The sequence below is a fragment of the Homalodisca vitripennis genome, unplaced genomic scaffold (assembly GCF_021130785.1).
Source record: "Homalodisca vitripennis isolate AUS2020 unplaced genomic scaffold, UT_GWSS_2.1 ScUCBcl_211;HRSCAF=1642, whole genome shotgun sequence".
In the NCBI taxonomy this organism is placed as follows: Eukaryota; Metazoa; Arthropoda; class Insecta; order Hemiptera; family Cicadellidae; genus Homalodisca; species Homalodisca vitripennis.
The window spans coordinates 180,102-205,913 of record NW_025776331.1 but is presented as its reverse complement, the minus strand read 5'-3'; the positions used below and the strand labels follow the sequence as shown (position 1 = coordinate 205,913).

The window sequence follows — 25,812 nt, the reverse complement described above, 5'->3', positions numbered from 1 at the left end:
ACGTTTTTTCTGCAAAAAGACTTTACAAGTTCTTTGAATTCTGTATCATTTAAGGAAAGTATCAACTGTTCTTTAAAATGTTTTGGTAATTCGTTGAACTCGTTAAAATTGTCTTTCTTTGTAAGTTTTTGAAATGCTAGAAAACTGAAGAGAGCTTGGTGAGTTCATGTTGTTTATTTAGTAGAAAAGTTTTTTATTAAAGTACAGTATGTTTTTAGTAAAAATGTTTTAAATTGATTAAATTTTATTAAGATAAATCCTTTATTCGTAGCAGATTTGACAACATTTTACAAAGCACAGCTTAAGAAAGTAGAAGCAAACAGCTGTAGATTTGGTTAATTTTTCATTCCACAGAGTAGATAGTAATGTACCGATCGCTTTTGGAGACGAACGACTGTAGATTCGGTTAATTTTTCATTGAGATTTGCTGTGTTATTTCTCAGCTTCCTTTATGGTACATTGAACAGTATTTTACATTGCTTTTCGGTCGGCTCCGAAAGTGCGCCAGGAACCCCATATTACTATCTACTTATATATATATATATATATACTTATATACATATAAGTGTGTTTTGAACATGCATATTTTCTCATTATAGATATTGTGAGTTATTTCAATTTAAGATGATATTAAATACATATATTTTTTAAACATTCAATTTGCTGGGTATTGTTACAGTGTTGAACAAGCTTTTTATTTTCTGTATTCTAGTTCCAGGTAAAAAAAGTGGTGAACTTAGCTTCTGCATCTTCTAGCACTCACAATAAATATCTGAAGGGAATGTACTCAAGGCAGGCAAGAGAAGGATCCACTATTAACCTTGGTCATGGTCTCCACTGCACCAGTCAACTTCGCTGCTGAATCTTCTAACTCTTGTAGTCAATATATGTAGGCAGTGTACTCACCGGCAGGCAAGAGAAGGATCCACTGTTAAGCTTGGTAATGGTCTCCACTACACCAGTCAACATTGCTGCTGCATCTTCTAGCTCTTGTAGTAAATATGTGTCAGTGTACTCACTGGCAGGCAAAGGAAGGATCCACTGTTAAGCTTGGTAATGGTCTCCACCACACCAGTCAGCATTGCTGCTGCATCTTCTAACTCTTGTAGTCAACATATGTAGGCAGTGTACTCACCGACAGGCAAGAGAAGGATCCACTGTTAACCTTGGTAATGGTCTCCACTGCACCAGTCAACATTGCTGCTGTATCCTCTAACTCTTGTAGTAAATATGTGTTGACAGTGTACTCACCGGCAGGCAAGAGAAGGATCCACTGTTAACCTTGGTAATGGTCTCCACTGCACCAATCAACATTGCTGCTGTATCTTCTAATTCTCGTAGCAACTGTCTGTAATCACCGGCCAAAAACTGATTTAGTGTGTTCTCCAAATCCACCTGAAACCCAAAAAGTTTTCATTCCTTATATTATTTTTGTTTATTAAAAATCTTTGATTAAGTAAATGTTATAAAAAACATTTTTTATCTTAAACAAAGTAATATACATATATTTGGAACTAATAATTCGAGATATTCATGAACACATTATCACAACTATCGATACACAAGGAACTGACAGAAGACAAGTACCTTTATAAAGATACAGCTAACTTTATACCCATTCCTACTGGTCACATTCACTTTAACCCCTTGAGGAAGCAATTAATATAGCCTCTATAGGACTGAATGTTTGAATTCATTTTAGCAAAAATGCATGGACATATTAAGATATTAATACAACGACTTTGGATACAGATAAATTATTCAGTTTTTCACGGCATTTTAGTCCATTTGGTTCCCCTACAAGTGTTTGTTGCTTTCTCCGAATAATTTTTTTTGTATATATTTACAAATTTTGTTAATAAGAAAAACAAAAATTCAAAAGTAATTCAATATTCTATTACATTTTTGTTTATCTGTTTTAATAATATTTTAATCAAAACAACAAAATGTTTTTTACATGGAAAACCAGTTTTTATTGAATTACTTCATTAAAATGCATAATAAAACAATAAAAATTCAATTACTTTTTTTACTTTTTGATGATTTTGTGACAAGCTCCTGAATGTTGTCTGGAAGATGAGATAAAACTGTTTGTTACACTCAACTGTTATTATTGAAATGATAGTTAAAATAAACAATTTACATTACATACAATGACCATTCATTTACTTTTTATAATTCACTTTTGTGCCAGCCTTTGAGTACCTTTGATATCTCAATATCACTGTCAAAGTATCTGTCTACTTCTGAAGTACGCAAATTGTCTGGATCTGTGAGGTAGCGGAAGAACTAAAAATTCATTCAACAACTATAAGGCAGTTGAACACTAAACACTGAGAACACGATACATAGAATGTAAGCATAATATTGAAGTGACGAAAATTGAGCATATGGCAAAATGTAAACAATAACAAAACAAGATAGATGTGGTTTCCAGTATGCAAACATAACAAATCTAAACGGAATGATTGCTCATACGGAAGCAGGAAGGCACAAAACTGCAATTTAGTGGAAAAAACAAACAAATACGTAATTGTTAGCATCTAGAAAGAGCGCAACGAGTGTCGCTTGGTTAAGATTATTCAGTCCCACTCAGCCGTAACGAGTGTCGTTCGGGTAAGTTCTCCAATAGGTTGATGGTAACAAAAAAAAAACTATGTAGCGTATTATATGCTTAGTTACTATCTACAATTATTTGATAAATAGCTATACTATTATTCCAATCTAGTTACTGTTACTATATTTACTCAGTAACTTACATGAGGTGGCACGGAATGTATGTTGAGATCCATAATCTTGCGGGTGAGATCGCCTGCCTCCTTATCCTTGGGGTCAAGTTCACCGCCCGGGGAAGGGATAGGGGTTGGCCTGCGGGTCCCCACTAGCAGCAACGCGTCTATCTCTGTGTAATAGTCTAGCCGAGAATGATCAAATTCCAACCTCAGCATCCTAAAATACATTGTTATAATCACTGTATGTCAAGATCACAAAAAACTTTGAAAGAATCACTTATGCAAATAGTTTAATAGTTACTTGCTTAACTGTAATACAATATTCACAGACATGGCCATAGAAGGGACACTTAAGGGAAAGAATATATTAAAGCAACTTACAGTAGGCTCCACTTAACAGCCTTTGTATCAACCTTTAGACGGATTAACCGACCCTTTCCGGGATGATTAGACTTGACTTCCATTGTGTCAACAACACAAGTTAAAGTCTAAAAGACAGATAAATCACTACAAGTCTCTGTGTTTTAAATGTGTTAGTGTCTTGCTACTGCCTTTTACAAATTGTAATTCTAGAAACTGTGAACCATGTCTGACGAGAGTGAGTAAGTGATTATTAGAGTACTACATTTCTTTATAAATTCGAGGCGCACTGTTATAAAAAAGTGCAATTATGGATTATGATCACTGTTTAAAAAAATGATAAAAATAGTTTGAGATTGTTATGTCTAAGGTGGCTGACGTAAATTGCAACCGGAGTAATAAGTCAAATCTAAGTTTTCTAATTCATACAAAGTAAAAACATTGTTTGCACAATAAAACAAATATTCGATTTGAGGAGCAACTGAAGACTAAAGGAAAATCAGATTTATTCTGTGGTTTCCTTTTTACCACCATGATTGCCCATAAGACCAATGAACAATGCTCACCTTACAGCGAAATTTCATAGTGTGACATGCATCATCATTAAATTCAGTGTTTCCTATATAGAAATGAAGCTTTATGCAAGATATTAAGTATACAGATTAGTTTTTTCTCGAGATATTGTGTAGACTGACATACAGACAGACGGAAATAAATTTTCCGAGCCCCTTGAAAACTTGGCTAACACTAGCCAATCAACAATCTTAGAAAATTTCACTATAGATACGAGGAGTATTAGAAAAATAAGGTTCCCATCATTTTTTTAAATAGACAGCTCTATATTTCTACTTAGTGTTATACATCAATTTAAAACTTAAAAGTTTTAGCTATTTTTCCCACATAATCACCGTTTCTGTCCAAACACTTTTGTAGACGATGCTCCAACTTTTCTATCCGCATGTTGTAGAATTCTGCCGCCAATCCTTTGAGGAATCGAGTAACCTCTTCCTTGACTTCATCATCGGTACTGAAGCGTTGGCCACCCAAGTGTTCCTTTAATTTTGGGAATAAGTGATAATCACTTGGGGATAGGTCTGGGCTGTAGGGGGGATGGGGCACAATAGTCCAGCCAAAATTTGTCAGCAGTTCTTGAGTTTAACGTGAGACATGAGGTCGAGTGTTGTCATGGAGAAGCCTCACACCACTGGACAATCTTCCTCTCCGGCGGTTCTGGATCGCGCGTCTCAGTTTTCTTAATGTGCCGCAATATCTGTCAGAGTTTACTGTTGTTCCATGAGGCAAAAAGTCGATCAAAAGTAGGCCCTTCCTGTCCCAAAAGACGAAACTGAAGGCCGTCCACTTCAGTTTTCATCATGAATTTCCATGCGGCCTTCACTGAATTCTCTACATTATTTCCGAACGTGTTGAACAGATATGCAGCTCTCCCCATAAACTTCGATTATCTGACGATGAATTTCAATACGTGAAATCTGTTTTGCATTTAAAAAACGTATCACAGCACAAATTTCGCATCTGGCGGTGGTAACAACGATAGGGAGCTCCATCTTCAAAGGCAGCTAGGCTGGCACTGTTGGACGTAGCGAGGCGCGAGTGGTATGGATAGAGAGAGGGACAGCTGATGAGTAAGACAGTGTTGCCAGATTTCTCCCAACATATCGCATTCTGTCTCGGCGGCATAGGGAACCTTATTTTTTCTAATACCCCTCGTAGAATGTCTCATCTGGATCTAAAACCAGTTATAGAGAATTAAGAACTGAACATTTCAGTTAGTCCTTGCACTTATAACAATGAGTAGTGTAATCACTATGATATTGTTCTAATCAAAAAATATGAAACAGCTGTTCAAATCTTATTTATTACACCAAAGAGCAAAACAAATAAAGTGATAGACTGAACAAACTTCAAAAATAAATATGTACTTGTAATACCAATATCCACAGAGATAAAGATTGTTAGATAAGAAACTGCAGTTGGTATCAAATTAGAACAAAGAAAATAACCATTGGTTACTACTGACTTTGGATCAATTATATTTATATTTTAAAATATCAAAATGTACTATTTTCTTTAAAAAAATTATGACATAAATCTTTGAAATTTCTGTTTTATTGCACTGATTTACTACAGAAATTCTAAATTCCAAGATACTAAGGCACATCTACGTTTTTTTTTCTTACAATATGGATGTTTTGACTTAAGTATTAACTGGATATATCTTAACGTTTGTGGTTAGTGATTTTTCTCTTGAGGACATTCACAAGGTTATTCAGATGTAAGTGACACATTGGTTTTTGCTGTACTCAGTGTAGGTTCAACTAGAAGGTATCACTTTCAACATCCTTAAAAACAGACATTCGCACTCTCCATTATTAATTGTCTACATCCTTAAAAACGGATGCTAGCACTCTCTGACCTTAGCTCAAAAATGAACATAAGCATTATTTAACTGTAACTATAAACATACTTCAAAACAGACGTTAGCACTCTCCAATCTTAACTTTCCACATGCTTAAAAATGGATGTTAGCACTCTCCAACCATAGCTTAAAAGCTAACATTAGCAATCTTAACTGTAACTATCTACATTCTTCAAAACAGACATTACACTTTTCACCTTCGACTCCCGACATTCCTATAAACGGAGATTAGCAGCCTCCAACCTAATTTTTCAAAGTATTTTAAAACAAAAATAAGCATTCTTCAATCTTAACTCTAAATACCCTCATTATTGGACAGTAGCACTACTCAATTCCAAGTTTCTACATTCTTAAAAATGAATAATGGCACCCTACAACAGTATCTCTAAATGTCTATAAAAACAGATACTACCGTTGACCTTATATGTTTGTATAAATGGACATAATCGCCCTCCAAACATATCTTTCAAAGTACCTAAAACAATTAACCATTCTTTAACCTTAACTTTCAATCTTTTTTAAAACACAAAACAACAGCACAAGTGAATACTAAAGACCAAAATAAACGGTTTGAATTGCGTGGCAGATATTTTTCATAGTAATCCACCCCCACTCCAAAAATAGGGTGATCTTAAATATGACTTGATGACTTACCTTGTGGGAAAGTCAATGGCATTGATAGGTGGAGAGAAGATATGAGGCTTGTGGCCAACCAGCCTGGCTTCGCCCTCCCACAGCAGCCGCCACCGTATGGGTGCTGAGGTGGTGGCGGCCCATATGCGCACCACAGAGCCAGGGTTGTACGTTTCATAGACGCTCACGCGGAATGGGTACACTGGCTCATCAAACGTCACATCTACAAAATTGTTGTCATTTTACAAAAAAAAAATTACTTGCATACAAAAACTACAATCAAGTTCGTGATTGTGTATTGAAAGCAAATATACATTTGCATTGAACACATTGACTGACTAAGGTTAACACTATCCTGCTGCTATACTGTCTATACATCTCATTCCGCTCTGTGCCGTGATTAATGTGAAAAGGTAAATAATACTCGAACAGCAGAAATTTTTTTCAAGTTAAGTGCAAGTTTGTTTTAATGACATTAATTTTTATATTTCAAAATTTTTACTTTGGTTAACAAGGGATCCAAAACATTACAATGACCGTAAAAGCTGTTTCTTTTCAGCTGCCCTCTAGAATACTATTTTTTTCAAAGAATAATGTTTTTTTATTCATAGATGAGGTTGCCTCAGAAATCACTGGTTATTATAGTTTTTTGTAAAAACAGTATAACTATTATTACTTAAATATAATAATCATCATCATTATTATTTATCTATAATAATAATTTAATTGAATTCTGTAATAAAGAAGCCATATTGGTTGTATTTTGGTAGCTTCAACTAATTACAAAACAAATTTGTCCCGCTCACTTTATAAGTGGATATTTATCACTGGCAGATTTAACATCTGTTAATCGATCTTATGATACCTCAGAGCAAGGTAGAATACTTTTATATTAAATATGTTAAGAACAGTGTTTCAATATACCCTGGAAACTTAGACAATAGTTAAGGTTATTAACATTTTTTTTTTCAGGAATACATTTTAAACTTTTTGAACATTCGAAACTTTCCTAAAAGTATAAAAAGGCTTTGATTTTCTATAAATGAAATATACGTTCGATAATAAATTTTTAGTCCAGTATATTTTCTAAATATTTATATTTAAATAATACATATTTTAAATTTTTGCTAAACTTAAAAAAATAAAAATTTTACTCTTACATTACAATATTAATATGACTGTTTTAATGAGAGATTTTTTGTATGTGTAGTCAAAAAATTGTTTTCCATTCCACCAAAATAAAGACCGCTATCTAACTCTTGTAAATCAGAAGGTTAAACTTGAAACATTCAATAATAACTTAGGAGTGGTTTTGGGGGTCATTTGAAAACAAACTTATATTTCCTTATAAATACCAAAGATTTCATCATCAGGCGACAGTCTTTGAAAGGCCTCGTCCAAAAAAGAATAATTTGGAATAGTATTGTACTTATTTTACATTTAGTAGTATTTATAAGTTTTTTCTAATTGCTCCAAGCATCATATCTAATTATTGTACTGTGGAGATATGTATATGAATTAGTAGCCTCTATGTTGTTTTATATGAACCGTAGCACTAACTAGTTGGCTGACAAAAACCTATTACTCGAGGGGCTGTAAAACTTTAATTTCTATCTGTCAGTCTCTTCACACTATATATATCTCAAAATCAAACTGACCTATAGACAAAATTGTGCGTGAAGCTTCAGTTCAATGATACTACATGTCACTCCATAGGATTTGACTAAGCATTAGCGAATATTTGTACATTGGTCTTATGGGTAACCATGGTGGCAGCGAGTAAATAAGAGAATAAATAAATTTGTTAACAAAACTCTGTACATTTATAAGAGATCTTAACATATGATCCATGAACACAAGTAGCCTAAGTATACTTACACATACATCATTTTATCATGACTTGGTGTGAAAACTTGTATTCATTAAACACTGATATGAAAAAACCAATGTGATGAACAAAAATATGAATGTATCATGTGGCAAAGTATCTCGAGAGATTTCATCTGTAAACTTGAAATTTTGTATGAAACTTCATATCTACATAAACAAGAATGAATTCTATGATGGTGTATGCCCAACCATGGACTTTGGCTGCGTACTGGAGCCTATTATTTAGTAGGCCGACACAATTTCTTTTTTGTTTCCCGAGAGATGTAAAAATTTCTTTCCCGTATGACTGTCTGTCATTCTGTCCGTCAATAATGGAATTAACTATAAATTTGAAATTTTGCATTTAACCTTAGCAAAACCTGTTAAACGTGACACTTAGTGTGGCGTATTCCTACGTTGTTGTCTATATGTTTGGGAATTAATTATAATCAAATTACCTCAGCGCCTCTGACCAATGACACGAAAATATTTATAGATTAAATTCTTAGAGAAATATCAGCTTTATTTCCATCTGTAAAACTATACCATACTGGAAAATGTGGCATAGTCTCTTTCAATGGATTCTACTTTAAGGAGAGATAATGGTTTAACATGACTCAAACAAGGGATTTAGGCACACAAAGCCAGCTAAGTGCTACAATACTTCCGTCTACAGAAGCCATAGCCTCGCACTTACCAACAGACTTGTGTTAGCACAATAGATTCTGAAAATTCTCAATCTGTGATTTTTCAGCACATCTACTCACAAAATCAAACTTTCGCTTTCATTTATTAATAAATAACTTTACAGGATTACATCAGTATAGAATACATGTATATAAAGTTGTACAAAAATTTAGTGTATAGAATACATGTATATAAAGTTGTAAAAAAATTTAAATAATTTTTTTACACTTACCAATAAAATCATGGCTAATTATTTTCCCATAGTTCTGAAGCATGAAATCTTGTCTTCTAGAGGGAGCTTCATTCCACCAGTTCCCGTAGGTACGCTGAAAACAAGTAGGGTTTAGCGGCTTTGTTTGATATAACGTTTATGTCTGCCTGTCAGAGTAACTTAGTGATATTACAATGTTCGATGACATATTAAATTTTAATATCTGATATAACGTATATATTACAGCATTGGACTTGTTTGGGGAAATTTAATTCACTTATATAACAACTATTTTAATCCCAACACTTTTCATGCATTGATTTCTACAATTAAATGGGAAATGCATGAAAAGAACTGAATATATCGAAAATCATAAATTGCGAATTTATCCTTACACAGATAGATTACAATAATACTATCCACTATTGTCTTATGTATTTTACACAACTAACAAAATCAGTACAACACCAAAATACTAAGTACAGATTTATACTCATTATCTATAGAACATCAAGTATACTTTAAAAAGCAATCCTGCTTTGTTTAACAATTTGCTAGATATTAACCCTTCGATCGATATAGATGAGTATACTTGCAAGCAGAGCACTTGCCATAATCGCTACTGTAGAGTATTCTAGCACCGCCACTATCCCCACTCTGGAAAAGTCACGTGAGCTATCTTGCCGTGCCAATCAGCTATCTGATGTGTTTTAACTGGCCTAGAGTCGGAGGAAGACAGTTAAAACACTGTGATGTGGGGGAGGGGCTGATAGGAGTGGGAGGGGTTTGATGGGAAAAGAACAAGATGTAAATCCTTGTACATGCGTGAAGAGTTGCAATGTCGCTTCATGTGTTTATTCCATGTTTTTTTCAGAATAACATGAACTAAAAAGTTTCTAGGATTGTATTCTAAAATTGTTTTATAGTAAAAAAACTGTGGAATAAACTGTATTTTTTTTATAACCTGAACAAAATAGGCCAATACAGTTGCAAAGAATTTATTTGTGAATTTTAATACAATACATAATTAACAAAAGCAACAAAACAGTTGCGAGGGGGGTATCCAAAAGTTCCCGGAATAGCTCTGCCGTAGGCGGAGCTTGCATAGTACAAATTCTTGCCGCTTGGCTCTTGTAGCGCTGCTCTTTGCCATCTGTGAGTTGACCTGACATGTTCTATCCCCCGTGCAGTAATAGTTTTTTGCTAGTGCTGTTTTGTGATTGTGCCGTTTTTTACGATGGCAAGTTTGAGTGATCAGCGTGCAGCTGTGAAATTTTGTTTTCTGCTTGGCAAAAACGCTGCTGAAACAGTTGAAATGTTGAAGATGACGCTATGTCGGAATATGTTATTACGACAAAGATACTGGAGAATGTTCTATACAACTGGACAAGGCGAGTTCAGAAGAATTAAATAAAAGAATTTCATAAGGAGCTATAACAGTTTCAATAAATTATATTGTAAATTTCATAACAGTTTTTTCTACCATCACACACGCGGGCAAACCATACATTGTCATCTGTCTATCTATGAAAAATGGTAACTGGAAACGAAAATTCTTCAAATTTATGGAGCTTGCGAATGACTGCTTCTGCTGCGAAGTTTTCAGTCTTATTTTCCATAGACTCGGACAAAACACTAAAATTTCTAAGACACAACTACCTGAATGAGATAGATCTTGTACAAGCCCTGTTACAGTTCTCAAGCAATGCCTTACCTACATCGAACTAGACTTTACACAGGTGACCAAAAATTAAAAAAGTCATTCGATAAGATCCTGGACAAACAACACACCAAAATCAGAGAAAAATAGCAAACCTAGCAGTGAATAATAATTCTAAAGTCTTCAATACCTGGAAAACTAAAGCTTCTCATGTTATGACCCGAGTTCAAAGTGGAAAATATAATTCAAACTCAGATTTTATTTCATCCACAATGGTGGAACAAAAGGAATTATGGAGAATGAAAGAAGAACTCATTCTTAAGAATTTCTCTCATCTCTACCAGGAATACAATCTAGACCAAAAGGACAAAATTACTCAAGAAACAAAAAATATTCTGACCAGCTCAAAAGAAAACTATGCCCTTCTTGTCATGGAAAGTGGAATGTTCCTCACTGGAAACCCTGATAAGAATTATCAATGCGGTTTTGATGGGACACACACTTCATACAATTAGTAAAACATGAAAACGCTAAATATTCTGCTGCCCCTAACACCTCAATCACTAACAATATTAATCTGGTATCCGACAACACACAATTAATGAACGACTTAAGATTATACAACAGCGTAAAGGATGTAAAAATTGAGAAAACCTCTTCCATTGAGACTAATTTTAACCTAGTACAGGGTGTGCCAGGAAGTGGCAAGACATCCTTTATTCTAGAGAATTTTAAATAAGATGACTTAGTTCTGAACCCAACCAAAAAGGGAGCTGCAGACTTCATAGATCGCCTAAAAAAACAAAAACCTGAACTCCGAGACTACCCAAAGAATTACTGTAGAACAATTCACTCCCTACTTATCAACTCCACTAACTACTTGAAAGAAGGAGGAGTTTATAAAAGATTGATTGTAGATGAAGCGCTCACGCTACATGCAGGGGAAATATTGTTTGCTGTTAAAACTTTCAAAGGCTAAAGAAGTCTTGTTGATTGGTGACATAAATCAAATTCCTTACATCAACAGAATTAAGAACTGCAAAACGAAATTCAAGGACATCACCAAAAATATCAAAAACCTCTCATCAACTAAACCACTCATTTAGGTGTTCACTAACCACTGCCTGCATTCTCTCCAAATACTACACCAAAGGGATGACGACAAGCAATCATGTAAAGAGAGAACTTGTTAAGCTCTCCCTTGATAACATCGATCGTTTGTCTACTCAGAAGAATGACATAAAACTGTTGGTTTTCAAACAAGACGAAAAGCTAAAACTTGCAAAGTTGGGCCATGATGTGTCAACTATATGAATACCAGGGTAAAACAAGCACCTCATGTTGTAGTTGCAAGGTTATCAACTTGCAATGAAGAGATCTACAACTCACTCTCACACTGCCTTGTCGCAATTTCACGACATATCAAGTCCTTTACGTATATTGCTCCATCTCAAGAAGACTTACTCACAAAAATGGATCCGTAATAGTCAGCAGTATTCTGACTCAGATCTTTTAAACCATTATAAGAAAACCTGAGTTAAACGTACTGAGGGAATGAAACAAACCCAATCCAAAAATACACTTCTACAACCATTGACATCGAGGGAATCAGACAAACCCTGTCCAATAAACTGTAACCCTTCTTCACAACTATTGACATCGAGGGAATCAGACAAACCCTGTCCAAAAAGCTGTAACCCTTCTTCACAACCATTGACATCGAGGGAATCAGACAAACCCTGTCCAAAAAACTGTAACCCTTCTTCACAACTATTGACATCAAGGGAATCAGACAAACCCTGCCCAAAAAAACTGTGTCCAAAAAACTGCAATCCTTCTCCACAACAAGGATCAAAAGTATCTACTTCCAGTTGTTCTTTATTTTTATTTGCAACAATCAATGCGGTATCATCAGCAAACTGTTTATGTAGGTAGCAGTGTTTTTTCTCACCTTTCTCTCAGAATTTATAACCTTCCACAAAGCCTTGGATTTGTTTTCAGCCTGTTCTATAAACTCAACATTTTGCTTTTTCCTCAGGTCTTTAAGTTTAAGGTCATAATTTATACGAAGGATTAAACAAATAAGTAACATAAAAACAGCCATGACAGCATACTATTCACTTTTTCAAATCACACCTGAGGTATGGGCTGATAGTCTGGGGAGGAAACTAGTGCCACACTCCTTCAAAGAGTCTTGATAATACAGAAAAGGGCTGTAAAGACACTTAAGGGCCTGAGTGTACGGGATACTTGCAGAGACGCCTTCAAGGAACTCAAAATACTGACTGTAGCATCACTTTACATCCTTGAAAGTATCCTCTACATCGTGAATTCTGGCCAAGCCAGATTGGGAGACCAGCACAACTACAACACAAGACACAGGCACAACTTCACACTTAATATACACCACCTCAGCCTCTTTGAAAAAAAGCCGTCCTACCGAGGCGCTGTCTTCTACAACTGTCTGCCTGAAGAATTGAAGAAACTACCAGTGAGAAACCTGAAGACATCACTGACACAGTGGCTGCTGGACAGACCCTTCTACACCCTGCAAGAATTTCTAAACTGGAGGACTTAGAAGAAATAACAACCTATGTAATTTGCTAAATGCTTTTTATTGTATATATTAATTTATTTTATTGTATCTTGACGCAATACTGTACTCTATGTACATGTAAATAAAGATGATTTGATTTGATTTGACTTGACTATGGGGAAAACCCTAGTGTACAAATGGTTTTCTCGGTTTCAAAATGGTGACATGTCTATTCAGGACATACCTCGTTCTGGACGACCATCAACTTCCCGAACAGACGAAAATCTTGTGAAAGTGAAAGAAATTGAGCTTGCAGACCAACGACAGACTATCGAGCAAATATCAGAGGCTAGTGGGCTGTCATGGAGCTTAGTTCAACGGATTTTAACTGCAGACTTGGACATGAAAAGGGTTGCCGCCAAGTTTGTACCTCGTGCTCTCACTGACTTTCCAAAGGAACGTCGAATTGATGCCTGCCGTGATTTGAAGCATCAACTTGAAGCCGATCCAGATTTCTTGTCAAAAATAATTACAGGTGACGAATCTTGGTGCTATGGGTACGACCCAAAAACCAAACAACAATCCAGCCAACGGAAGACGGCATCATGACCCAGACCAAAAAAATGCCATCAAGTCAGATCATATGGTTTTAGGGAATGAAAATCACAAATAATTTTTTAATAACTGAAATTGAAATGTCATTTTGTTGTTATATTTGTGACCAAATTTGAATAAATTACCTAGGCTTTGAGCTACTAAAATAATGTTCATACAAATCTGAGGTTTTCTAGTATTTTCATAGATGATTTAGTACGGTAATGAAACAAAATAAATAATCGATAAAGTTAGTTGGAACACTACCTTCTTCAGAGAAAAATTCCTTCATATTACAGTACTTATGCAGGTGGGTCTATTACCTAAAGTTTGGGTAGAGTACACAACAAGCAGACCCGGTATTTTATCAATATTGACAAATGATATTACTTAACCCTGGAACTGGGTCATATTTCTCATATTTCATATTTCTCTCTCAGTAGCGGAGTGTTTTTAGTACGTAGTTTGTACATTGCCTTATATTTATTTTATTATTATATGTTTACTATATAGTACCTATGTCATATTATATAATTTGTTTATTCACCATTGTTCAAGGAACATTTTCACACAATATAATTGTTTTTAATTATTCTTACTTCATGGAAAAAATTTTCTTACAAAAAAGAAAAGTTGGTTCAAAGTTTTTTGTTTGTAAAATTTGCTGTTCTTAGTGATATGCAAAATCCAAAATATAAAAAAGAAAGACCATTTAATTCTGAGTAAAAATAAAACAAAACATAGTTTATAAGGTATTTATTTTTACATGAGGTAAACAATACAAAAATCATACACTGACATTCGAAATTGCTACTTAACAACAAAAGTAAGAACTTGGAATTGTACAATCTTGTAACTGTTAGTTCATATTAATTTTATCTATCAATATTGGGTAACAAACTGTACTGAAGCACAAAAAACAATTTACAAAAAATTATTTACACAAGTATTATAATTTATGAAACACAAAAACCTTTCAGCCGTTATCTTCATCACGGGTCTCCTCTTAGCACCACGCTTATCTGGCTTCCAGAAGTGCTCTAATTTGTGGTAACAGTTCTGATGCCACTGGGCACCAATAAGTTGATTTCTTCCTTATATTTGCATCCAAGCACACTACACATAGTCTGTTGTTTTCATTGGACAGCTTAGCAAGGGAGTGAGCAGAATCACCAGCAGGGCCTGGGGTGGGGTCTGGCAGAGGCAATGTATTTTGTTCTTCTATCAAGCTTTTTACAGTACTACACATAAAGTTTTGCCTACTCATGGGCTTGTCAGTGTTATTTTGATACAAAACATATGCGTCAAACAAAGGCATATCAGTTGGATTGTAAAAAATATTTTTCCAAAATTTTTTTGTTGGACGGTCACAAGTTGCGTGATAAATACACTTATCTTTGTTGTCTACGCCCCATGTACCAATTATATTTATCAATAAAAACTGGTTTCAGACCTTCCTTACCACTACGGTTTCTTACAATTTTGTCCTCTGCATGGCAACCGGTAGTTAGATAGTAAACAGGTTTCGAACATAGATGCTTTCTCTGGGCTGTAACTTTTTCATGGTTAAAGTTGGCGGTAAGCCCTTAGATCTTTTATTATAGTTCCAGAGTTAGATGTCTCCTTCTCTAATAATTTTAGTGTATTTAAGGTATTTTAGTGTACCAATTGTCGGTGAACAGATGGTATCCCTTGTCCAGAAACTGAGATTTGTTTAGTAATTCTAAAATAACTTTCTGAGTGAAAGGAGAGTCACCATCCGATAAAACATCTTTGCCATCGTACAACTCAACATGAAGAACATAAGATGTCTTGCTATCGCAAACTTCAAACTTTTTTATTCCAAAACGGCATGTCTCTTATTTGGCATATATTGTATAAATGTGCATCGATTTTTCATCCCTATCATTGATTCATCTATGCAAATTTGTTGGTCCGGAATAAAATGCTTGAGGAAGGCTACATTCATTGCATCATAAAATGGCCGCACTTTGTGCCAAGGATCATAGCCTGGAGTGTTTTTTTCAGCAGCTGGTCCAGAATCTAGAACATTGACCAATTAAGCTGGAATTTTCTCACAGACATCATGTCAGAATAAAATCTAGTGTGCTGATATGGGTCTGTGTCCCAATAATCAACAATGTTGTTTTGAAAGTTCAAGCCCATATTTATAATCATAGCTATAACTTTTTTTATTTCAGATACACTCACACCAAGCCAGTTTTGTAACCTCCTGTATCTCCTCCAACGACCAGATCTTTGTTTTTAATTTGTTCATGAGCATACATGTTTGTGTGCCTGACAATCATTTCCCACACAGATCTGGTAAAAAACAAATAAAAATAGTGCAAAGAAGAAGCATTTCTGGGTGGACAGTTTCTTATTCCAAGTGTAGAAGCTCTTACTTTGAATTCAATATCTTACATTTTCTGGTGGAGTAATAAAATTATATTCCAATTGAGGTTATGAGATTGTTGATTTCTAGCAGTAAGCCTAGGTCTTGGTACGGCTGTACTAGGACCAGCAACATGGTCTGCTGTAGGTAGGCCTAACAGGTCAAATTGTTCATTTTGGCTTACCATTTCATCTGTGTCAGAGTCGAAATTCTTGGAAATTTCTTGTAGATCAGGAGCATACTCTTCATCACTTCCTGAAGGGAAGTCAAACAGTGAAGAATCGTCATCACTATGTTCTGATTAAATGTCTAAATCGAAATCCTCATCGCTGCTTATTTCATGATCAACTAGTTCTTGAATGTCACTTGAACGATCGTGGAAATTACGATCCATTAAGTAAACACTCACAAAAAACTTACTATTATTGAGTCATACACACAACCATCATTACAACAAACTCAAACAAACAATAAACCAGACAGAACACCATGTAGCTGACGAAATAACAATAGCTGAATGAACCAGTTGACTCATCGCTGAGCATGCAGTATGCAGGAGAATGTAAACAAACAGTTCAGAGATTATAAAACGTATGGACATGTAACGTAACGATAAAATTATTTATTAGTGTATTATTTACATAAAATTGAACCTTCCTCTTTCGATTTGTATTAATACCGATACTCTTTGATTTGTGTTTTAAGTACATAATATTGAGAAATAAAAGACATGTTAAAACGCCCGATATCGGATGCGGCAACCTAGGATGCGACGAAAACGCCCGGTATCGGGTGTTTTTCCAGTTCCAGGGATAATTATAACCATCAATATAATCAACCGATAGGCCTACTAATAATTAATTTGAACAATTAACTTAAATAAAGTAATATTTGACTTTTAAATATGTGACTTAATCAAATTCAAACTAAACAGTCAACTTTAGTATCAGTTACTTTATTACCGTATTCTGCTTATCCTCCTGAAAAAAATATGGTACTACTTTGGGATTATACCGACCACACCAGTATGAAGAACACAAAAATAGAAATTTATAGAAACAAACATGATAGAACGAAAAAACAACTCTTCAATTACAAAATTACAAACTTACAAGCATTTCCAGGTATTGTGATCGGTATTGTTGTCGCTGTTATCTTATCTTTCTCGAGAATCCTGATTACGGCAGGCCGCGCGGCATCACGTGATTTGCACGGTACATAATTACCTTTCCATTACAATTCAATTTATATTTCTGATTAGCCCCTCTAGAATTTGATATTTTACTGATAGGTACTATCTCGAGAGATGTTTTTCTTTCGTCGACATCAGCGCGGGGCAGCACCGAAGGTGCTGCCGAAGCCCGCGCTGATGGCCGGAGGCACTCGCATTTTGGGTGGCGGAATGTGATCAAGAATAAAAACAAGTTTTGAGTGTTTTTTAAATAAAGAGTTTAGTTTGGTAAATGTTTGTTTTTGTTGAATTTTTGTGTTTGGAGAAATGTAGAGGTAAAACACGGAAGTACAACAAAGCGATGCACCAGCTGAACGGGCGGCGAGACTCTGCAATCACGTTATCTACTAGACGCTCGACTTTGACCTCTGTCTGAGGATGGGGAGGGGTTTGCGATAAGACAATTCCTGTTTTATATTGACGAAATATTGTTCTACGCTAATCTAGTAATCAGTAGAAACGAAATGTGAAATAACGATTCATGTCTGGGTGTGGTCGGTATAATCCCAAAGTACCAAAAATATTTATGGTTTTAGGGGATGGAAATTACAAATGACTTTGTTTTTTAATAACTGAAATGTAAATGTCAATTTGTGGTTATATTTGTGTACTATGCTTCTTTTCAGTGTTATCTTCTCTCAAGAGCTGTGTTATCAGTGGTCAGAACTCCTGAGTTAACTCAATCAACCGCATGTGCAATACCCCACAATGTCTCTTCAATAACAATGACATCTATTAAGCAATTGCGGTGCATTACCATTAATACTGGCCGAAGGCACTCGTGTCAGGGGGCTGTTTATACTTAGGTCTAAATTGACAAATATGTGTTATTTGGGTCAAACTAGTCTGATTTCAGCATTAATGTTATTTTGTGTATCAAAGATGACATAATGGCTGACAGCAGCAACCAATATGAGGTTGACTTACGATCATAATAAGACCATGTAACGCTCATAGAACAATTAAATATTACTTTGTGCGAAAAAATTAGTTCCAATTTTAATGTTCTATAACTTTGTTATTTTTCATTTCCACCCACTGAGACCTTATAGTGTTTTGTTCATGCCTGCAGCAATAGACTAATAACACAAAACTCTTAGTTTGCCACTCCAGCAGTTTAGTTTACAATTACTGAGGACTACAGATATGTATCGAAGGATATTCTAGTATTCTATATACAAATGTGTATTGATGATGATTAAACTAATCAATATAAAAAACCCATGTCCACTTATAATACTCTCCCCCAAAGCAATCTATTGTTCCATTACTAATAGGATATGCTGAGATAGGTAGCTAGATTAACCATTTTGACAGATTTCAAAACGTTATCCCACAAAATGTGCTACTATATAAGATTATACTAGGCTATATAAGATAACATAACCTACTGAGGTAAGAAAATTCAATTTACAAACAAAATATTCATATTCCAGATCTGACCTCAACTCACCATCACAAATGCTTGTGGGAAATCTCCATAATCAGGGAATTTACTTGGTTTTCCAGCTATATTATACGCTGTATATGAAATACTAATATCACTTCCATACTGAGAGCTAAAATCTACTACATCTTGAACAAACTGTTCAATGAAAGTTATTTCTGAATCTTCTTCGTCTTCTTGTAAGGAATTCTCAATCATTGACAATCTGACGTCAGCCATTATTTATACGGCTTGAATACTTTTTCAATTTCTACTTCTTTAATTGATTGATTACACTAATGATAATTACTCAAACAACATTTTGTCACTCCAAAACGACGGTCGACAACCACCTCTGCAACAAACACCTCTAACCTACGGATGAACACAGGAACGATAAAAGTGAAACACTGAATTTGAAACGTCTGAAAATGAAACAAACAACGATTTGTCGATTGTTCCGAACAATCGACTCACTCGATTACTTTTCACCACTGCTGGTTTGTGAGTGGTTTATTCGCTGTTTCCGATTTTCACTCAACGGTCAACACTAGTTATCCAGTTGTTTCACTCCTCATTAAATGTTGTTAGACAGACAGCTGGTTTTTAACTTATTAGAAGCTGGAACGCATACAGCAACTTAAGGAAGGCGTGGCATATAAATTGTACCAGCGTATGCCAAGACGCTCCAACTTAACTATCTACAGAATTTCTCGACAACGATTTCATTTGTAGACTTTAAACTTTGCTTGACACTTCATTTCTATACAGCCATGAATGATTTCGATGAAAATGTATGTGTATCCATGAGATTTGGCTAAGCATCATCAAAGTCTGATATAGTACCGCTGAGTATAATATCATATTTTATCTTTTCTCTGTTTGAAGGCTATAAAACTACTTTCTGTATTGTTTTCAGTCTGTTTGCAGGATATCTTGAGAATAATATGAGCTATATACTTTAAATTTCGCATGCAATTCCAGCGTAGCCTGTACGCAGCACGTGGCGTAGCGCAATCCTGTCTCGTTGTACATTGATCGAAATAATTCATGAACGAAATTACTCCGTAGCGCTTCGGGTAGGTTTTTATTATTACTCGATTATTCAACTGAGTAAAACAGTAGTGAATTTGGAAAACAATCGATATGTCGCTCGATTGTCTTTGCAACCGATTACACTAACCACCAATTAACGGAATGATGCCACTTTAGCATTAAAATACCTTTCCTTCGGTACGAGTTTTTCCACCATATATTTATAGTGGAAAATATAAAAAAAAAGGTAGTGCGTTAAAAAGATACCTGTCCTCATACGCTTGCCATATCATTCACTTTTGGGCTATTTAAATTTATTAAAATGTATAGTCTGTTCACTATTTATAATTCTACAATTGACATGAATCTGTATTATAGCTGACAGAAATGTTACAATAGTTCACGTTGACTGCCGTAGAAGCCAAAAAAGGTAGAGTTGTTTTCAAGGTTTCGTCACTACTACACACTATATACCAATACCTCTGCATGTCGATTTCCATCTCCTTCCTTTTGTTGGAGTTGGTTGCTTATGCATGGTCTCCCTCTATGATCCTATTGCCCTTTGCTCAGAGAAGGCGATTCGTGACAAACAACAAATGACCCTTGTATTAATGCCGTAAGTCTTGTGGATCTTTGGGACAAAGCTCTTCTAAAAGCTGTCACAAACCACTCGTCCATCACAATCAAGACGATGCGCCCTCTGCTCATATTAGTAGCTATTTGCCTAAACAAACCTACACATCACACATTCAGGATATCGTCTTGGTTTTTCCACTCAATAACTGTGAACTTCCTCTCCTTGAAAGAAATAGGGATCATGTTATAAGCTGATTGTAACTCGATATTAGGAACAAATTTAAATTTTATGGACTAAGGCAATAACTGTTGGCAGGGGCGAGCACCTAACAAGAGGACTTTATGTATTATTTTGGAATAGTCATTAACCATTCTTTAAATACTTTTACTCTTACTAATAAATAACTTGTGGACTATGTATAATTGCTTTCTGCAACTCCGGATAGTAGTTTGGAAGTTTCGGAATTCACGAATTAAAAATCTTCCTGGGACATGGGTCTTAATCGAGTTTCGAAAGGTCTGAAATCTGATGTAAGGTTGAAAAACAAGTTGGGTGGCATGACTGAAACTAACGAGATTTGGAAATTGAGTCAAGTATGCACCAAAAGCAATTTTAATATTCTTGTATCTTTCAGACGATATTGTGGCCAATCGGCACGTCTGTGCGTAACTATTTTAACACGGACTATACTTATAATTTTGGGGTAAAACTTTAAAACTGCAATAATAAAGACTTCAAGCTGGGTAATTTGATCAGTGAAGGCAATAGAAACATGACCAATTTCAGGATGGCTGTTCAACTTGTGTTGTGAAAATTTCAAGTTACGTAACTGTGACAATGAGACTGGTAAACTTGAACGTTATTTAATAAGACTTCAACAAGGGCTTTGCGCAAGAATACTGGAAACATTGACCTCACAGTGAATCATATTATTCAGGAAGCAATATTGCTTTTAGAATTAGGTTTATATTTACACACTTTTGAATACAACCAATTTTCCTACACTGATTACAAGAGTCGTGTCTTTCAGGGCATTTGTTCCTAGGGTGAGAATTGTATTCACAATAAAAATAATTCGAGTCAGAAGAAATTGGATGAGTGGGGCGAGAAGCACACATAAATATTCCAAGATTTATAATCTTAACCACCCTTTACAAACTGATCTGTTTGTACGATAGGCAAATGTTTTACCCTATGATCCATGCTTAAACATAACTACTCGGCGCTTTGAGACGTTTGATTCCTCAGAATTGGCATTACACCAAGCAACAATGCTGATAAGGGTATGTAGCAAACGTTACTGGTATTGTGCTAAGCCTACAACTTGAATGTCATTAACAAAATAAAATGTTTTAACATGCAGTCCACTTTAATTACACTCTCATGTCGTTAATGATAAGGTAGAGCATTAGACAACATAAATCGCTAGATGAGAGCCTTAACAAAATGAATGTAATTGTAAAGGGTAGAAAACCGGATTTTCTGACATTTTCCGCCGTTCAGTGATACAAAAAATTAGTAACTCTGCGTTTCGAGGTCTGTTATCTGATTTCACCTGTCTCAGGTGAATAGTCATCCTAACACATAAATATAATCCAGGTTGAAATGAACAAATCATCCCTTATCGTTGTGACATGAATAAGCAGGGAATCACAGCAATCTTGCTGTGTGTCAGTTCCATACACACTAACTCTAAAACGTGCACTCGATAAAAACAAAACCTTAATTAAATTTATCTGAAGAATATAGTTCACAATAGGTCTGCACTCACAGACCAACCACAGGGAACTGATACGATTGTCTTTATTTTAACTTAGATTGTACTGATATACTATTCACCTAAGGAAGACATCAGATTGAAGATCTCGAAACGTAATGTTACTGAATTTTTATATTATTAAATTTTGTAAAATTTCCGGAAAATTCCTGTATCCTCCACCATCCTTCCATTGCCAAAAACAAATTTCAAACAAAGGAAAGTAGAGAAATTTTACTATTGTAATTGGTAGAAGGACCCTTTCCTTAAGATAACTCACCAACAACTTCAGCAATGAACTACAAACACTACATTATTTGAGTTAAAAAATTAAGCACAAGAGATGGTATATCGTCAGAACGAACTGTCTTGCTAATACTCAACTCGCATGTCTCTTTTAAATTTTATAATTATTGTCAATTATCAAAGTATAATTCAAACAAGTTAGCAAGGGGAAATACAGTGTAACTATTTGAATGGGAATTAATATAAACAGTGCAAATAAATAATTTAAACAAACCAAATCTTATGACCATTCAATTCAAGCTGTCCCAGTTTTTAAGAGGAAATCAAATATAAAATAAGAAATTTAACTTTTTTAACATCTGCATTTCGTTTGACTAAGCCGGAAGGGATATTTTATTTATGTTTTATGACATCGGTACTGGCTTGGACTTTAGACTGTCACTTCTCAGTACTCAGTAATAATCAAAGATAGATGCTGCTTAGCGCAGACATTTTTATTGCACGATATATTGTCCATTTCTGCCTGCTATATATTGTATTATATTGCTATAAGAGTACCTCATAAGAATAGAGACTTACATGACAGGCAGAAGTGGACTGTTAGAAGTTTTTCCGTTTCACCCGTTACTAGCTTCCGTGGTTTGGATATTGCATAATTATTATGATACTTACTTACTTGATTCTTGGTGATATCCCACTAGAAGCACTTCTGTGCCGTGGTCATCATATTGAATGGGCCTCTTCACGATTCTAAGTATTCTTCTAGAGAGTAGTATGGCCGTTCCAGCAGATATTCTTTGAATTTAATCTTGAATTTTTCATAATTTTCAATTTTCTTGATTTCAGCTGGCACTTTGTTGTAAATTTTTCCACTCATGTACCTAGGGCTCTCCTTTGCTAAGCTGGATTTAACTTGAGGAACATATATATTCTCTTTTTGTCTGGTAGCATACTTATGGATTTCTAAATTTTTCCGGAATATTTCAGGCTTTCTTCGAACTATTAGTGCAGATTCAAGAATGAATTGTGCTGGTACTGTAAGAACTTTTAATTCAGTAAACAAAGGCTTACAGTGGGTCAGATATGGCACCTTACATATTGTTCTTATAATTCTCTTTTGAAGGAGGAATACCCGTTGGGATGATGGACTATTTCCCCAGAATAAGATGCCATAGTTCACAGTGCTGTGAAAACATCCAAAGTAAACCTTCATTAGAACATCTTTTTCCACTAAGGGCTGGAGACGACGGACCATGAAGCATACAGCTGATAATTTAGTTGACATTTGCTCGATGTGGTGTTGCCATCTCAAGTCATCGCCAATAGTTATGCCCAGATATTTTATACTTCTGTCAATGCATATACTTGATCCTTCTAAACGAAGTAAGGGGTCGCAGTCTAATTTTTTCGGTTGTGAAATTTTAATGCCTTGGTTTTTCCTCTGTTTAGCAACAGTTTGCTCTGCTTGCACCATTTACTTACTTCATTTAATCCATCTTGTGCTTTGTATTGAAGAAGCTCCATGTCTTTATCATGAATCAAGTGACTGACGTCGTCTGCAAACATCCAGATTTCACCGGTGGCGACAGATTCTGGCAAGTCATTCAAATAAAGGAGGAACAACACAGGGCCCAAATTTGAGCCCTGTGGTACCCCTGTGTTAATAGCAGGTGAGACAGCAGAGCGGAAGTGTCTAGTGAGTCCATCTTGACTTGAATGTCTAATATTTACAACCTGTCTTCTATCTTTGATATATGAGATGATCCAATGTAGTGGTGCACCCCTAATTCCTAATGTCACTAGCTTTTTACAGTGTAGGGTGTGACAGCAGGTCAAAGGCCTTGGTCATGTCATAAAATATGCACAGTTGTTCCCCAACCACATCTAGGTTGTCGTACAAGTTCACTACCAGGTCAAGGATTGCATCGATAGTAGATCTATTCTTCCTAAATCCATATTGGTTAGGGCTAAGTAAATTTCTACTGTTCAAGAATGGAATTAATCGTTTTAGGAAGACCAATTCGAAAATTTTTGAGATGGCACTTTGAACTGCAACTGGCCTATAGTTTTTTTACTAGGTCTTTCTCACTATTTTTATGGATCGGTACAACTTTAGATGTTTTAATTCCCTTCGGAAATATACCTTCATCGAATGATTTGTTGATAATTTCAGTGAGAGGCTTTGCAATCGTGTCTTTACACGTTTTTAGTAAATTACATGGGATATCATCTACACCCGCACTGTTTTTAGAGCTAATCTTATATCAATTATATCCAAAACTTCTAGTTCATTAGTATGCTGGAGGTGAAAATCCTCCACAGATGGATGGTAATCCACATCATCATGGAAAGATTCACAATATCTATCCTCAGTTAATTTTCTTATTTCCGAGATAAAATAGTCGTTAAAAATATTCGCCACATTACTTGGGTTAGTAATGGGTTCGTCATTAACCTTAAGTGTAATATTACAGCTATTTACAATATCGTCACATGTTAAACTTTTTACAACATTCCAAGATTCCTTATTTATATTTTTGGCATTTTCGATTTTAGATTTAAAAAACTGTTTCTTAGCGTTGGTAAGCAAAACACTATGCCGACTCTTAGCGTTGTGATACTCACGCTTGGAATTTTCAGTCGCCTCATTGCGCGTTCGCCAGTACATTTCTTTAAGGTTCTCTTGCGACACAATAACCTCTTGGGTTATCCATTTAACATGTGAGTTGTCCTTACAGCTAAAAATTGCCTTAGGAAAACATACCTCAAACAAATATATAAAAGTGGAGTAGAAGTCATCAAATGCATCGTCAACACTTAAGTTCATATTATTACTATATACAGGCCAGCATTGCTTGGACATCAAATATTCAAATGTGGTTAGGTTAGGTTTTGTTACTTTCCTCTTCTCGATTTTCTTAATTATACCAGCAGAACTTAGATTTAGGCTAAAAACTATAATACTGTGGTCAGAAAGAAGTGGTGGCAGCACATCTACAGAATAAGAGCGACTTTGCAAATCTGTGATAAAGTAATCGAGTTGACTTTGTCTGTTCGAAACCTGATCAATTCTCGTAGGGCTTTTGAAGGTAACATGAAGGTTACTCGATTGTAAAATATCAGCAAGATACTCTTTTTCTAGGTTATCCTCTAGATTATCGACATTTAGGTCACCACAGACCACAATTGGAAAATCACAGTAATCATTCTTAACCGTGTTGAACGTGTCTTCTAGGAGTTCCATGAACTGTACGTTATTAGCCTTGTAGGGTGGCCTACATACATTTATTAGAACAAATTTAAATTTGTTACATGTTACAATAATTCCGCAACACTCAAATATATCCTCAACTGACAACGTATTAAGTTTATTTATGAGACTGGTCTTGAGAGTACAGTCTGTTCTCATAAAGATAGCAACACCGCC

General features: G+C 35.2%; 1 protein-coding gene across 1 annotated transcript; it reads right to left on the bottom strand.

Moving 5' to 3' along the window:
- Window positions 1-1,183: 1,183 nt before the first annotated feature.
- LOC124370473 (F-box/LRR-repeat protein 4-like) lies at window positions 1,184-19,173 on the bottom strand. Its single transcript, XM_046828757.1, has 5 exons — window positions 18,799-19,173; window positions 8,951-9,044; window positions 6,184-6,385; window positions 2,760-2,949; window positions 1,184-1,395 (listed from the first exon to the last, which is right to left on the bottom strand). Exons 1-5 carry the CDS (start codon window positions 19,009-19,011, stop codon window positions 1,213-1,215), a joined length of 882 nt encoding a protein of 293 aa, XP_046684713.1. The 5' UTR covers window positions 19,012-19,173; the 3' UTR covers window positions 1,184-1,212.
- Between the last annotated feature and the right edge of the window lie 6,639 nt (window positions 19,174-25,812).